This window comes from Gorilla gorilla, chromosome 5 (assembly GCF_029281585.2).
Source record: "Gorilla gorilla gorilla isolate KB3781 chromosome 5, NHGRI_mGorGor1-v2.1_pri, whole genome shotgun sequence".
Taxonomy (NCBI): domain Eukaryota; kingdom Metazoa; phylum Chordata; class Mammalia; order Primates; family Hominidae; genus Gorilla; species Gorilla gorilla.
In genome coordinates this window covers 46,957,611-46,973,165 of record NC_073229.2, presented here as the reverse complement: position 1 = coordinate 46,973,165, position 15,555 = coordinate 46,957,611, and the positions used below count along the sequence as shown (strand labels likewise).

Here is a 15,555-nt window from a genome sequence, read left to right as displayed (position 1 = left end):
TGAGAGGCTGAGGCACGAGAATTGCTTGAACCAGGAGGCGGAGGTTGCAGTGAGCCAAGACTGCACCACTGCACTCCAGCCCGGCTGACAGAATGAGACCCTGTCTCAAAAGAAAAAAAACTTCGTAATTTTAAAGAAGGTATTTTTGGAAGATAGGACACCAAACATGAATTATAAAACACAAAGTTGATAGATTGAACTATATCAAAATTTTTAAAGTTTTACTCTCCAAAAGAACCTGATGGAAAAAAAAGACAATCACAGGAGATTAGAAAAACATTTGTAATATGTGTATCTGACAAAAGATTTTTATCCAGTATATATACATATATACACACATATGTAAATGTCTTCATAATAGAAAGATTAACAACTCGTTTTAAAAATGGGCCAAGTGTCTGAGCAAACACTTCACAAATGAAGACACACAAATAACTAATAAGTCCATGAAAAGATGTTCAACCTTGTTGAACAGGGCAATACAAAATAAACTCATTGATATATGTCACCATGAATGTGTTTAAAAAGCTAAAAGTTTTTCAAAACACCTGACAAGGTAGCCAGGATGGTCTTGATCTCCTGACCTCGTCATCCGCCCACCTCGGCCTCCCAAAGTGCTGGGATTACAGGCGTGAGCCACCACGCCCAGCCCTTTATAACAATTCTTCATTATCTAGGGAATACAATATGGAACAACTACTTTAGAAATCAGTGTGGGTGGCTGGAAAGATGGTGGAATAGAAACAGCTTCGGTCTGCAGCTCCCACTGAGATCAATGCAGAAGCCAGATGATTTCTGCATTTCTAACTGAGATACCCGACTAATCTCACTGGGACTGGTTAGACAGTGGGTGCAGCCCAGGGAGGGCTAGCCGAAGCAGGGTGGGGCATCGCCTCACCCGGGAAGCGCAAGGGGTCAGACAACTCCCTCCCCTAGCCAAGGGAAGCCATGAGGGACTGAGCCATGAGGAACAGTGCACTCCAGCCCAGATGCTACGCTTTTTCCACGGATTTCGCAAACCACAGAACAGTAGATTCCCTCGGGTGCCTACGCTACTGGGGTCCTGGGTTTCAAGCACAAAACTGGGCGGCTGTTTGGGCAGAGACTGAGCTAGCTGCAGGAGTACAGCTAAGGCAGTGTTTAAAGGGAAATTTATAGCACTAAATCCCCAGAGAAGAAAGCAGGAAAGATCTAAAATCGACACCCTAATATCGCAATTAAAAGAACTAGAGAAGCAACAGAAAACAAATTCAAAAGCTAGCAGAAGACAAGAAATAACTAAGATCAGAGCAGAAATGAAGGAGATAGAGACACACACAAAAAAAAAAATTCAAAAAATCAATGAATCCAGGAGCTGGTTTTTTTGAAATAATTAACAAAGTAGACTGCTAGCCAGACTAATAAAGAAGACAAGAGAGAAAAATCAAATAGACACTATAAAAATGATAAATGGAATATCACTGCTGATCCCACAGAAATAGAAACTACCATCAGGGAATACTATAAACATCTCTATGCAAATAAACTGGAAAATCTAGAAAAAATGGATAAATGCCTGGACACATAAACCCTTCCAAGACTAAACCAGGAAGAAGTCTAATGCCTGAATAGACCAATAACAAGTTCTGAAATTGAGGCGTAATTAATAGCCTACCAACCAAGAAAAGCCCAGAACCAGACAGACTCACAGCCGAATTCTACCACAAGTACAAAAAGGAGCTGGTACCATTCCTTCTGAAAATATTCCAAACGATAGAAAAAGAGGGAATCCTCCATAACTCATTTTATGAGGCCAGCATCAACCTGACACCAAAACCTGGCCAAGACACAACAAAAAAAGAAAATTTCAGGCCAATATCCCTGATGAACATTGATGTGAAAATCCTCAATAAAATACAGGCAAACCGAATCCAGCAGCACATCAAAAAGCTCATCTACCATGATCAAGTCAGCTTCATCCCTGGGATGCAAAGCTGATTAAAATATGCAAATCAATAAATGGAATCTATCACATAAACAGAACCCATGACAAAAACCACATGATTATCTCAATAGATGCAGAAAAGGCCTTCGACAAAATTCAACAGCCCTTCATGCTAAAAACTCTCAATAAACTAGATATTGATGTAATGTATCTCAAAGTAATAAAAGCTATCTATGACAAACTCACAGCCAATATCATACTGAATGGGCAAAAGCTGGACGCATTCCCTGAGAAAACTGTCACAAGACAAGGATGCCCTCTCTCACCACTCTTATTCAACATAATGTTGGAAGTTCTGGCCAGGGCAATCAGGCAAGAGAAAAAAATAAAAGGTATTCAAATAGAAAGAGAGGAATTCAAATTGTCTCTGTTTGCAGATGACATGATTCTATACTTAGAAAACCCCATCGTCTCAGCCCAAAATCTCCTTAAGCTTATAAGCAATTTCAGCAAAGTCTCAGGATACAAAATCAATGTGCAAAAACCACAAGCATTCCTATACACCAATAATAAAAAAGACAGAGAGCCAAATCATGAGTGAACTCCCATTCATAACTACTACAAAGAGAATAAAATACCCAGGAATACAACTTACAAGGCATGTGAAGGACCTCTTCAAGGAGAACTACAAACCACTGCTCAAGGAGAGAGGGCACAAACAAATGGAAAAACATTCCATCCTCATGGGTAGGAAGAATCAATATCATGAAAAATGGCCATACTGCCCAAAGTAATTTATAGATTCAATGCTATCCCCATCAAGTTACCATTGACTTTCTTCACAGAATAGGAAAAAAACTACTTTAAATTTCATATGGAACCAAACAAGAGCCCACACAGCCAAGACAATCCTAAGCAAAAAGAACAAAGCTGGAAGCATCATGCTACCTGACTTCAAAGTATACTACAAAGCTACAGTAACCAAAACAGCATGTTACTGGTACCAAAACAGATATATAGACCAACAGAACAGAACAGAGGCCTCAGAAATAATGCCACACATCTACAACCATCTGATCTTTGACAAACTTGACAAAAACAAGCAATGGGGAAAGAATCCCCTATTTAATAAATGCTGTTGAGAAAACTGTCTAGCCATATGCAGAAAACTGAAACTGGACTCCTTCCTTATACCTTATACAAAAAATAACTCAAGATGGATTAAAGACTTAAACGTAAGACCTAAAACCATAAAAACCCAAGAAGAAAACCTAGGCAATACCATTCAGGATTTAGGCATGGGCAGAGACTTCATGACTAAAACATCAAAAGCAATGACAACAAAAGCCAAAATTGACAAATGGGATCAAATTAAACTAAAGAGCTTCTGCACAGCAAAAGAAACCATCAGCAGAGTGAATAGGCAACCTACAGAACGGGAGAAAATTTTTGTAATCTATCCATCTGACAAAGGGCTAATATCCAGAATCTACAAAGAATTTAAACAAATTTACAAGAAAAAAACAAACAACCCCATCAAAATGTGGGCAAAGGATGTGAACAGACACTTTTGGGATTCTCCAGGTTCAAGCGATTCTCCTGCCTCAGCCTCCTGAGTAGCTGGGATTACAGGTGCATGGCACCACGCCCAGCTAAGTTTTTGTATTTTTAGCTGAGATGGAGTTTCATCACATTAGCCAGGATGGTCTCAATCTCCTGACCTCATGATCTGCCCGCTGCGGCCCCCTAAAATGCTGGGATTACAGGCATGAGCCAATGCCCCGGCCTGACAGACACTTTTTAAAATAAGACATTTATGTGGCCAACAAACATATGAAAAAAAGCTCATCATCACTGGTCATCAGAGAAATGTGAATCAAAACCATAGTGAGATACCATCTCATGCCAGTTAGAATGGCTACCATTAAAAAGGCAGGAAACAACAGATGCTAGAGAGGACATGGAGAAATAGGAACACCTTTACACTGTTGGTGGGACTGTAAAGTAGTTCAACCATTGTGGAAACAGTGTGGCGATTCCTCAAGGATCTAGAACCAAAAATACCATTTGACCCAAGAATCCCTTTACAGGGTATATACCCAAAGGATTATAAATCATTCTACTATAAAGACACATGCACACATATGTTTATTGTGGCACTGTTCACAATAGCAAAGACTTGAAACCAACCCAAATGCCCATCAATAATACACTGGATAAAGAAAAGATGGCACATATACACCCATGGAATACTATGGAATACTATGCAGCCATAAAAAAGATGATTTCATGTCCTTTGCAGGGACATGGATGAAGCTGGAAAGCATCATTTTCAGCAAACTAACACAAGAACAGAAAACTAAACATTGCATGTTCTCACTCATAAGTAGGAGCTGAACAATGAGAACACATGGACACAGGTAGGGGAACATCACACACTGGGGCCTGTTTGGGGGTGAGGGGGTAGGGGAGGGATAGCATTAGGGGAAATACCTAACGTAGATGAGAGGTTGATGGGTGCAGCAAACCACCATGGCATGTGTATACCTATGTAACAAACCTGCAAGTTCTGCACATGTACCCCAGAACTTAAAGTATATAAAAAAAAGAAAAACAAAATCTCATGTGGAAGATTAAAGAAAAAGAAACTCACTAAGATATATGCATATGTAGATATTATAACCATTAATTCAAAAAAGTCCTATAAAAACATTCCCCATTACTGAGCAATTGCTCATTCCCTTTGTCATTAAAACATGTACTTTGATTTACTTCAAAACTGAGGGGACTAGTCCAGTTTTGTGCTCTTGTAAATTATGAGTCTTTCTTGAAGAAATCTGCAGCATTACACAAAATTGAATCAGATATTCAGATTCACAAGATTTGTGCCTCCTTATCTCACACATTCATAAGTTGGATCTCTTCATTTGCAGTTTATCTATATTCTGTTTCATGGAACTAGGGAGCATCCCCTGCCTAACTCTGTAAAACCAATTTGTCAAACTCTTGTACAGATCAGAAAAGTAAAGGAATTAATATAAATACCTCCAGTAATAGGGATGCACAAGGGTGATGACAATTTTATTAATAGATTATAGTAGTATATTCTTATATTTATAGATTATACACATCACACACACACATGAACATACACACTCACATTTGGGTAATAATGCATTTGCCATCAGTAAGGAACATAAATGACCTTATTGTTTGAGTCAGACAAATATTAATTTGAATCACAGCTTAACTACCATTTATTTGAGAAATCTCAGGAAAATTAATTAATCCTTCCTAAATTTATTGTTCCTATTGGCAAAATAGGGACAATATGGCATAGCTAGGAGAGTTGTTTTCTTGAGCCAAAAAAAATGTATATATATAAAGCACTTGATACTTACTAGGGGCTGAATAAATTGTTGAAATCACCACTGTAATAATAGTAAAAGAACTTAATATGAATACTTAATATGGATAGAAAACTAGGAGGCCCACTGGAAATACCATATATGCACCATCATATTAACCCGGTTAGCTTCATCTATCTCCAACCTTATTGTTAATAACAAGTTTTAAATTATACAGGCCAGACTCCAAACTGTCTTTCTCCTTCATTTCAGAAAAATTTTCAAAGATGACTTAAAATAACACTTGAATTGGAGGGAGGAAGGAAAGCTAATATTATTAGAGCACAACATCTTAAATTTTAAAGAATTATATTTGAGAGGAATATATACAATAGACAGCTTGGAAGAGCGTTCTGGGAAGAAATAAGATTCACCTCTCTTCCAATCTGAAACATAATAACAAGGCCTTTCATTTGTATGGTTCTTTAGAGTTTAAACATGGCTTTTAAGCACATTTTTCTCTGAGGAAGCTCTTCCTTTGACAGCATCTTCCTCAGTGCTGCCTTCATGGCATCATTCCGTAAGCTATAGATGACTGGATTGAGTGTTGGAGGTATCACAGTATAGAATACGGAGAATACAAGGTCCACAGTCGATGAGGAATCAGAAGGCAGTCTGAGAAACTCAAAGCCTGCAGCTGAAAGAAAGAAGGTGGCTACAAATAGGTGTGGTAGGCAGGTGGAGAAGACCTTGGTCCGGCCCTCAGATGATGGGATTCTCAGCACTGTAGAGAAGATGCGAATGTAGGAGAGAACAATGGAGATCAAACAGATAAATGCTGCAGATGTTGTGAATGCAGCCAGTGCAATCTCATTAATGAATTCATAAGAACAGGCTAGTTTCAGCATCTGAGGAACATCACAGAAGAATTGGTGAATGACTCTCTTCCCACAGAGAGGTATGGAGAAGTTAATGGCAGCATGCATGAGCCCAGAGAGGCCCCCAGCAATCCACACAGCTATCACTGCATGCCTACAGGCACGGGGATCCATAATAGTCTCATAATGAAGTGGTTGACAGATTGCTGCGTACCTGTCATAAGACATCACTGTGAGAATGGCCACTTCTGATGAGGCCAGAGCTATGAAGAAGAAAACCTGAAGAATGCACTGAACAAGAGAAATGTAACCGTTGCCCATAAGTGAATTTGCAATGGACTGGGGGACTGTGACAGAGATGAAGCAGAGGTCCAGAAGAGAGAGGTGCTTTAAAAAGTAATACATGGGGGAATGGAGACGACGGTCCACGGTAATAATGGCGATAATGAGGAGGTTGCCTGTCAAGGCCAGCAGGTATGTCACCAGAAATACCAATGCATGTAAAATCTGAAGCTTACGCTCATCAGAAAACCCCATAAGAAGGAATCCACTCATTGAAGTCAAATTGACCATAGTCTCTCTGAAGATACCAAGTGTGACTCTGTTTAGGAAGCCAAAGAACAGTAGGAAGAAAATGCATGACATCTAATATATTTGTGTGTCAAGTAACTCAATTCCTCAGCATGGAGGTACTGAAATGAGATGAATTCATTTTCATTGTGATTAGTTAATATTCAATTCAAAAACGTTTTAGCAATTATTCAGAAATAGAATCCCTGAATGTGATCAACAAGTCATAAACATTTTCTGGAGCAGAGTTTGCATTGTCAAAGAGGGAGAAATTGATGGAAATGATAAAGTCTTTACCTTCAATAAAGTCAATGAAAATGATTCTAGCATACCAATCTCATTACATCTTCTATATGATGCCTTAGTATTACAATGATGCACTATATAGCTTCTTTTGCTAACCAGCTAACATGAAGTTATTGATACCACCTTGCAAATGGATCTAGAAACAGCTCAGAAGCTAATCTAGAAGAGAGGTTAGCTCAAAGAACAATCATATTTTTTCCTTTGAAAAGCTCTTAACATTTTAAAAAGATTACATTTGATTGTAATAAACTTTTCATAGAAATTCTGAAAAATGAAATGTCTCAAAATTGTAAAATGCAGATGTCACTGATATCAGGCATTGAATCCTGAGCTTTGGAGATTTTGCAACTAAGTGACAAAGATTCACCGTCAAAGAACGTTTAATTCTCAAAATTCTTATGACAACTTGGGGTTGGACATTTTCAATCAAATCCATTTGAAGAAATAAAGAGATTTTCTAAAATCTGTGTGATAGGCAGAATGCTAGGTAGTAGACTATATCTTTCTAGTGCTATGTCTCATTGTGACTTCCTGAATGAAATATATATATATATATATTTTTTTTTCTTTCTAGGACTTGAAATATATTAGATAGTGGGAGCCCATTTCTTAAAATAACCAACCAAACAAAAAAAAATCTATACCAGATGTAACAATTGTTAGGAGGATTAAATGATGTAACTTTTCCTATTTCATTTTAAATGTGCTATTATTATAGAATCAACATCATCATAGAATTATTTTGTGTATCAGAATCACTCTGCTAACTAATTTTTGCCTTTTTTTTTCTTTTTAAATCTGTGCATTTGTTGAAAGGTCAATCAGTATCATTTTCACTGAGTTTCTTCTGCACAAAGACTATTCCTTCATCATTTCTGTCCATTTCTTCACCCTTGACCAATGGTATCTAACATATAGGTTCTAAGTAAATACTTATTTAACTGAATATCTACATAATTGATTTCAGTTCTATGTAGATAAAAACTTAATGGCTAAGTTACATGAGTTACTGCATCTGATTTTTAAGTAACTACATCTGATATTGTAGTTTGTTTCATTTATTAATCCCTAAGCTGTAGGAAAAGGTTAAAACTCACTTAAACCAAGATCTTTTTGATTTTGCTGTAATTTATTTTCAGAACTGACTGAAACTAATTTTTAGGAAAATTTTTTTTTCCACAAAGAACAGTCTCAGGCCTAGAAGGGCCCTTAATCCCTCACTGATGGTCACATCCCCTGATTCATGGCAGTAGGAATCAGAGGAAAACAGGGGTTACTCTCTTCAAAGTTTCTCTAGGTTTCTTGCTCCTACAGTTTTCCTGGTCCTCCATTAGATATGGCTTAATCCCCATTGCTGCCAATCTTAATGCCTGGCTTAACTTGCTCCAAATATTGGATGGTAGTTTTGGAATTTAAAATAAAATGTGAATAGATTAAAGCAATTCACTTATATTTTAAAACTTATTGTCTCTGGCTTGAAAAATTAAAAGCATCATGTTACTTACCACTTCTAATACACATTGTTAGTGTAATCTAAGAAAAACCTCTATCATTTAGCCTCCCCATTAAGGTTTCTCCATAGAGGGAAGGAGGAGAAAAATCGTTAAGAAAAAACTTGAATGCACACACCATATTCTCCTCTCAACAACTCCCACCAACCTATTTTTATTTTTATTTTCTTTGAAGACATAACGAATAATTTTTATATCTGATTAATAAATGGAAAATTTCATCATTTTAATTTCACTAGTTCCAAATTGTATTGATTAATTCATCACTTATCAAATAAGAAGGGAATCATATACGTGTGGAGATACACTTAGGATTAAGGATGATACTGTGAGAACATGTAAAACCTGTGTTCAATCCTTCCAAGTCATACCTGCATTAAATACTTTATTTTATAATAAAACTAAACATTTTTTGGTGAAGAGTAAAATGACTCTTTCAATGTTATTTGTTTCCCCCAAGCACTTTTTTCTGTCTTCACTGACCACTTATATGCAAATTTTATTCTACAAAACATTTCTAAACTTTTCCGTTTTTTACCTCTCATATGTTGAAACCCTCAATTTTTTGAAAGTAGTTATCTTTTAGGTTCAGTGGTACATGTGCAAATATGTTATGTAGGTAAACTCTAATTCATTCCAGTAGCTGCTCTAAAGAATTAGCATCCTAAGTCTCTTCTTCACTATTTTCCTCTATTTCCTGGGAGACAGCATTGCCAATAACTTCAATGAGAAAACATAGGTAATTATATGTTAATCCCCTCCGTTTCCTACCTGTATACAAATGAAATGATCTCCAATATGATTTAATTCCACCCACTCCAGGGTTTCAAAGACAGAGAAAGAGCTCGTTTTTCCTTTCCAAGTCAGTGACCAACCCTATACTCAACCTTGCTCTATCGCAATGGGCATCTTTGCCACAGTGTGTGCTTGCTCTCTCTCTCTTTCATAATAGTGCACATTTTATGTGTGTGTGTGTCTGTATATGTGTGTGTATAAAATCAACACAAACTCCATGTCTAAAAATTCTAATAATGTTGATTTACTGAGATTACTCTTAATGAACCAGATTGTTTCACTATGCTCTGTTGACAGATGATAGATTAGAGACAGATAGATGATAGATAGATAGATAGATAGAGATAATCTTAAGACTCATCCATTTTAAAGAAAAAGAAAAGCCTTCACTCCACACTTAGGACTTACTTATAATGTCCCTTCTCTTTACAGCCATGCTTTATGAGCAGAATAGGGTATCATTCTGTGCCCTTGCATATTTGGTTCAATTTTTGAACTATGTTTATCATGCTTCCTTCGTGAGTCCTCACAAACAGCTCCAGCAAATCCACAAATAACTATCACAATGGTAAACTCAATGCACTCTTCCTATTTTGTTTTTATTTTAAACTTTCTTTCTCAAATATATGACACTATTAAACAGTTCTTTCTTCTAAAACAGCTGACTTCCATTGGCTCTATGCCACTTAGTTCTCGTTTTCTATTTCCTCTCTGAATATTTTTTCTTAGTCTCTTTATCTGGGTCTTCTTTTAACATTTATTGAAATTTGATGGTTTCCAAAAATTTGTCCTGACACTTTCTTTCTGTACTTTTGTTTACTCAAAAATATTCTTGTGCCTTTTAAAGAAGACAGATTAACTATTTTCCTACACAACAGAAAATAATAGTCTGCTGTTTCGATCACTACCATAGGTCTTCTGGGTTGCAGGTCCTCATATCCTGCTTCACAGTTGGCACATCACTGCCCCGAATGGGTCTTTCCCATAAGGACTCATCTCTTCTCCCAGACATCTCCCTGTCACTGTGACCTATTTCAAAGAATGGCACAACTTTGCTTTAATCTATATATCCAATCAAACACCAAAATTTTATTTGCTTACTATCTGTTGTAGTTATTACATCTTGCTGTCACACGTACAGATTAGTTCAAACCTTCATTATCTCTGGCAATATTTTATTCTTCAGTTTTATGTATTTCTAATCCAACTTCAATGCTGTTGCCAGGACAAATGGTGATGCAGATCACATCTTGTAACATTAATTTAGCTTTTAACTCTTTATTGACTTGATTATGCAATGATGCCCAAAAAGCTTAGGACGGCAAATAATATCTTTACAATGCTTCCTGACTGCCATTCCAGTATTATCTATCATTGTGACTTCTCTAACCCCATGCCAATCTCCATGTCTAATAATGCCGACTGACTTAATTACTCTTATAAATCAATCAGGTTGTATCACCATGCTGTTTGTTTTCTTAAATCACACTATCCCTCCTGTCTGGAAGTCCTCCCATTAGAATTGCCCCTCATGGCTGAGCACGGTTGCTCACACCTGTAATCCCAGCACTTTGGGAGGCTGAGGTGGGCAGATCACCTGAGGTCAGGAGTTCAAAACCAGCCTGGCCAACATGGCAAAACCCCATCTCTACTAAAAATACAAAAATTAGCCGGGCACGGTGGTGGGCCCCTGTAATCCCAGCTACTAGGGAGGCTGAGGCAGGAGAATTGTTTGAACCCAGGAGGCGGAGGTTACAGTGAGCCAAGATCGCGCCATTGCACTCCAGCCTGGGTGACAGAGCGAGACTCGTCTCAAAAAAAAGAAAAAAAGTCTCCTCTCATTTGTTTCGCAAATACTTAACTATCTTTTAACACAGCTACATTGTCTCTTTCCATTTATAATTCACCTGAGTTTAACTGTCGACCCAAGAAGAATTGTCACTCTTTGGAGCCCAGATTGCATTCATTTAAGATTCTTTATAATTTATACTAACTTTTTTATGCTTTATATACTTTTTTATAATTTATACTAACTTATTTGCATAGATATCCCAGCTTATTTAAACTGTTCTTAGTTAAGGAGTGAGAAATTATATATCTTATTTAGAGTTATAACTTTGAAGACTCACATAGTCACTGGCACTAAGCAGGTGCTACACAAATGTTGGATAAATTCCATAAAATTTGAAGAAGTTTTACTCACCAGAGTGGATCTCTCGGTAGAAACAAATCTCAATTGATCCTGAGACTGAGCATCTTTGTTCTAGAATCAAGCTGGTGTTTCAGTCTGTGAAATTTCCATGTAAGGAAAGGACTGAAATGCTTTTATATAGGACCAAACAGGATGTAACTGCCCAGGGACATTTAAATTTCCTATTAACTAAGGGGTATTTGAAACAAAGCCAGTGCTGTCCAGGCACTGGGGACAAAAATCCTGTGCAGGAAAGTTGGTGTTTCAGATAAAAACTATGAGTTCAAAGCAGGGGATTTCATGGACCTCTCCCTCAAGGAATTGCCTCAGTGGAAAGTAGTTAATTATTATCTTGGCTTAGCTAACTCTTGTAGTCGATGCATTTCAGGTTAAAAAAATGAATATTATACATAACTCGTTTTCTGTAACATAGGTTCACAGGTTTTTCTAGTAAAAAGGATTTTTTTCATTAATTAACAGTTTCATTTTAACTGGTCACCAATAAAATCACGCATGATTGCATTGGCCTTATGTAAAAAAAAAAGGAATACTTAGTAATTGTTTATTTACATAAACCCATACATAATAGTAGAATCAAAGAATCTCAGAATAAAACCATTACTTAGAGAGCTAAACTTTCTTCAAACATGGTGTCTTTTCTAAAATTACTCTGAAACTGATAATCCAGCTCTCATTTTAACAATCCCCCAGATGAATAATTTTTACTCAAAAGTGAATGAATTCCATTCTTAAATATGTGTGATTATGGAAAAGGCATTTTTTAAAATTATACTTTAAATTTTAGGGTACATGTGCACAACGTGCAGGTTTGTAACATATGTATACATGTGCCATGTTGGTGTGCTGCACCCATTAACTAGTCATTTAGCATTAGGTATATCTCCTAATGCTATCCCTCCTCCCTCCCCCCACCCCACAACAGGCCCCAGAGTGTGATGTTCCCCTTCCTGTGTCCATGTGCTCTCATTGTTCAATTCCCACCTATGAGTGAGAACATGCGATGTTTGGGTTTTTGTCCTTGCGATAATTTGCTGAGAATGATGGTTTCCAGCTTCATCCATGTCCCTACAAAGGACATGAACTCATCATTTTTTATGGCTGCATAGTATTCCATGGTGTATATGTGCCACATTTTCTTAATCCAGTCTATCATTGTTGGACATTTGGGTTGGTTCCAAGTCTTTGCTATTGTGAATAGTGCCGCAATAAACATACGTGTGCATGTGTCTTTCTAGCAGCATGATTTATAATCCTTTGGGTATATACCCAGTAATGGGATGGCTGGGTCAAATGATATTTCTAGTTCTAGGTCCCTGAGGAATCGCCACACTGACTTCCACGATGGTTGAACTAGTTTAGAGTCCCACCAACAGTGTAAAAGTGTTCCTGTTTCTCCATATCCTCTCCAGCACCTGTTGTTTCCTGACTTTTTAATGATCGCCATTCTCACTGGTGTGAGATGGTATCTCATTGTGGTTTTGATTTGCATTTCTCTGATGGCCAGTGATGATGAGCATTTTTTCATGTGTTTTTTGGCTGCATAAATGTCTTCTTTTGAGAAGTGTCTGTTCATATCCTTTGCCCACTTTTTGATGGGGTTGTTTTTTTCTTGTAAATTTGTTTGAGTTCATTGTAGATTCTGGATATTAGTCCTTTGTCAGATGAGTAGGTTGCAAAAATTTTCTCCCATTCTGTAGGTTGCCTGTTCACTCTGATGGTGGTTTCTATTGCTGTGCAGAAGCTCTTTAGTTTAATTAGATTCCATTTGTCCATTTTGGCTTTTGTTGCCATTGCTTTTGGTGTTTTAGACATGAAGTCCTTGCCCATGCCTATGTCCTGAATGGTATTGCCTAGGTTTTCTTCTAGGGTTTTTCTGGTTTTAGGTCTAACATTGAAGTCTTTAATCCATCTTGAATTAATTTTTGTATAAGGTGTAAGGAAGGGATCCAGTTTCAGCTTTCTACATATGGCTAGCCAGTTTTCCCAGCACCATTTATTAAATAGAGAATCCTTTCCCCATTGCTTGTTTTTGTCAGGTTTGTCAAAGATCAGATACTGGTAGATATGTGGCATTATTTCTGAGGCCTCTGTTCTGTTCCATTGGTCTATATCTGTTTTGGTACCAGTACTATGCTGTTTTGGTTACTGTAGCCTTGTAGTATAGTTTGAAGTCAGGTAGCATGATGCCTCCAGCTTTGTTCATTTGGCTTAGGATTGACTTGGCGATGCGGGCTCTTTTTTCACTCTGTATGAACTTTAAAGTAGTTTTTTCCAACTCTGTGAAGAAAGTCATTGGTAGCTTGATGGGGATGGCATTGAATCTATAAATTACCTTGGGCAGTATGGCCATTTTCATGATATTGATTCTTCCTACCCATGAGCATGGAATGTTCTTCCATTTGTTTGTATCCTCTTTTATTTCATTGAGCAGTGGTTTGTAGTTCTCCTTGAAGAGGTCCTTCACATCGCTTGTAAGTTGGATTCCTAGGTTTTTATTCTCTTTGAAGCAATTGTGAATGGGAGTTCACTCATGATTTGGCTCTCTGTCTGTTATTGGTGTATAAGAATGCTTGTGATTTTTGCACATTGATTTTGTATCCTGAGACTTTGCTGAAGTTCCTTATCAGCTTAAGGAGATTTTGGGCTGAGACAATGGGGTTTTCTAGATATACAATCATATCATCTGCAAAGAGGGACAATTTGACTTCCTCCTTTCCTAATTGAATGCCTTGGAAAAGGCATTTTTGAAATCATGATAAGGACACAACATAAAATCTACCTTCTTAGCATTGAAAGAAAATTTTTTAAAACTTTTAATATCAAAAATTTAATATATTGCATATTCTACTTGGCAAACATTTAAAAATAGCTCTAAGTTCCCCTGTGTGTGTGTGTATATATATATATATATATATATAATGTATATGATTTATATTATGTGTATTATATATATGAATTATATATATAAATATAAGAAACTGAATTGTAAATGTTGAAGACCAATAAACTTTATTTTGTTCTCCAGTGACAAATATAGTACCACATTAAGTACGACAATATGGTGTCTCAGTAAGGATCACACGTTTTCATAAGGCTGTTTATGAACAATAAGAGACAATTAATGAATGATTAAAAAAATACTCTGAGGTTTTTTTCATTTTGAGGAAAAAATTTTCTATTTTAACATTGACTTTGATTGTGATCTGATCAATGTTTTTGTAAAAGCTTTGGATACAGATGGTAGGTGGATTCAATATTATACATGGTGGTTAGTAGACAAATAATCCAAAAATTTCAACATACAACAATAATGGATAATTTAGAGAAAATTGTGGGGTAGTTCAAATAGGATAAACTTTAATAAAATACTTTCCATAGACAAAGGCACATTAAAATTTGAGAGATGTGTGTTTTTCTTTTTTTTTTGAAGATTGATTAAATCTAATCAATACATGCTAAGAGCATCCAATGACAAAGAAAACAGTTACAAAAAGACCCTATAGTAGTATTTCAATTGATGAGTAATATTTTCACTTTACTCTCTTCATCAGACCAAAACTGAATGAATCGTTTCAGAATTAAATACATTAAGAAAATTGTAGACAAATGGATGTGTTAGCAAACAAAAGCGATTGTCATTCATTCCAATTACTAGAAAGCTCAGGGTGACCTATATTTTCAAATATTAAAAATGTTTGTCTTTTAAAAATAAATTTAAATTTATCTACATTCCTAGAATCAATCTAGTAATAATGGTTATTAGTTATATTCAGATAGTTGTTTTCTCAGCATAAACAATAATTTTCAAAACCTGTTCCTGATGATACAATAACTACAGACTGATATTAAGAAATATTTATTTATTTATTTTTTAAAGGAAGGGTTTGAATCCCTTACAAAAGTTTTGTGGAGACCTTTTTGAATTCAGTGAAAAAATCTAATTTTGATATTGTAAAATTCTTTTTCTTTTTTTTCATCTACACTTTCAATTTCCAACTCCTGTGTCTATGCC

At 36.4% G+C, this 15,555-nt stretch overlaps 1 protein-coding gene across 1 annotated transcript; it reads right to left on the bottom strand.

Annotated features, from left to right (window-relative positions):
* Window positions 1–389: 389 nt before the first annotated feature.
* On the bottom strand, window positions 390–11,619 carry OR14J1 (olfactory receptor family 14 subfamily J member 1). Its single transcript, XM_055389860.1, has 2 exons — window positions 11,535–11,619; window positions 390–6,750 (listed from the first exon to the last, which is right to left on the bottom strand). Exon 2 carries the CDS (start codon window positions 6,720–6,722, stop codon window positions 5,757–5,759), a length of 966 nt encoding a protein of 321 aa, XP_055245835.1. The 5' UTR covers window positions 6,723–6,750; window positions 11,535–11,619; the 3' UTR covers window positions 390–5,756.
* Window positions 11,620–15,555: the final 3,936 nt, after the last annotated feature.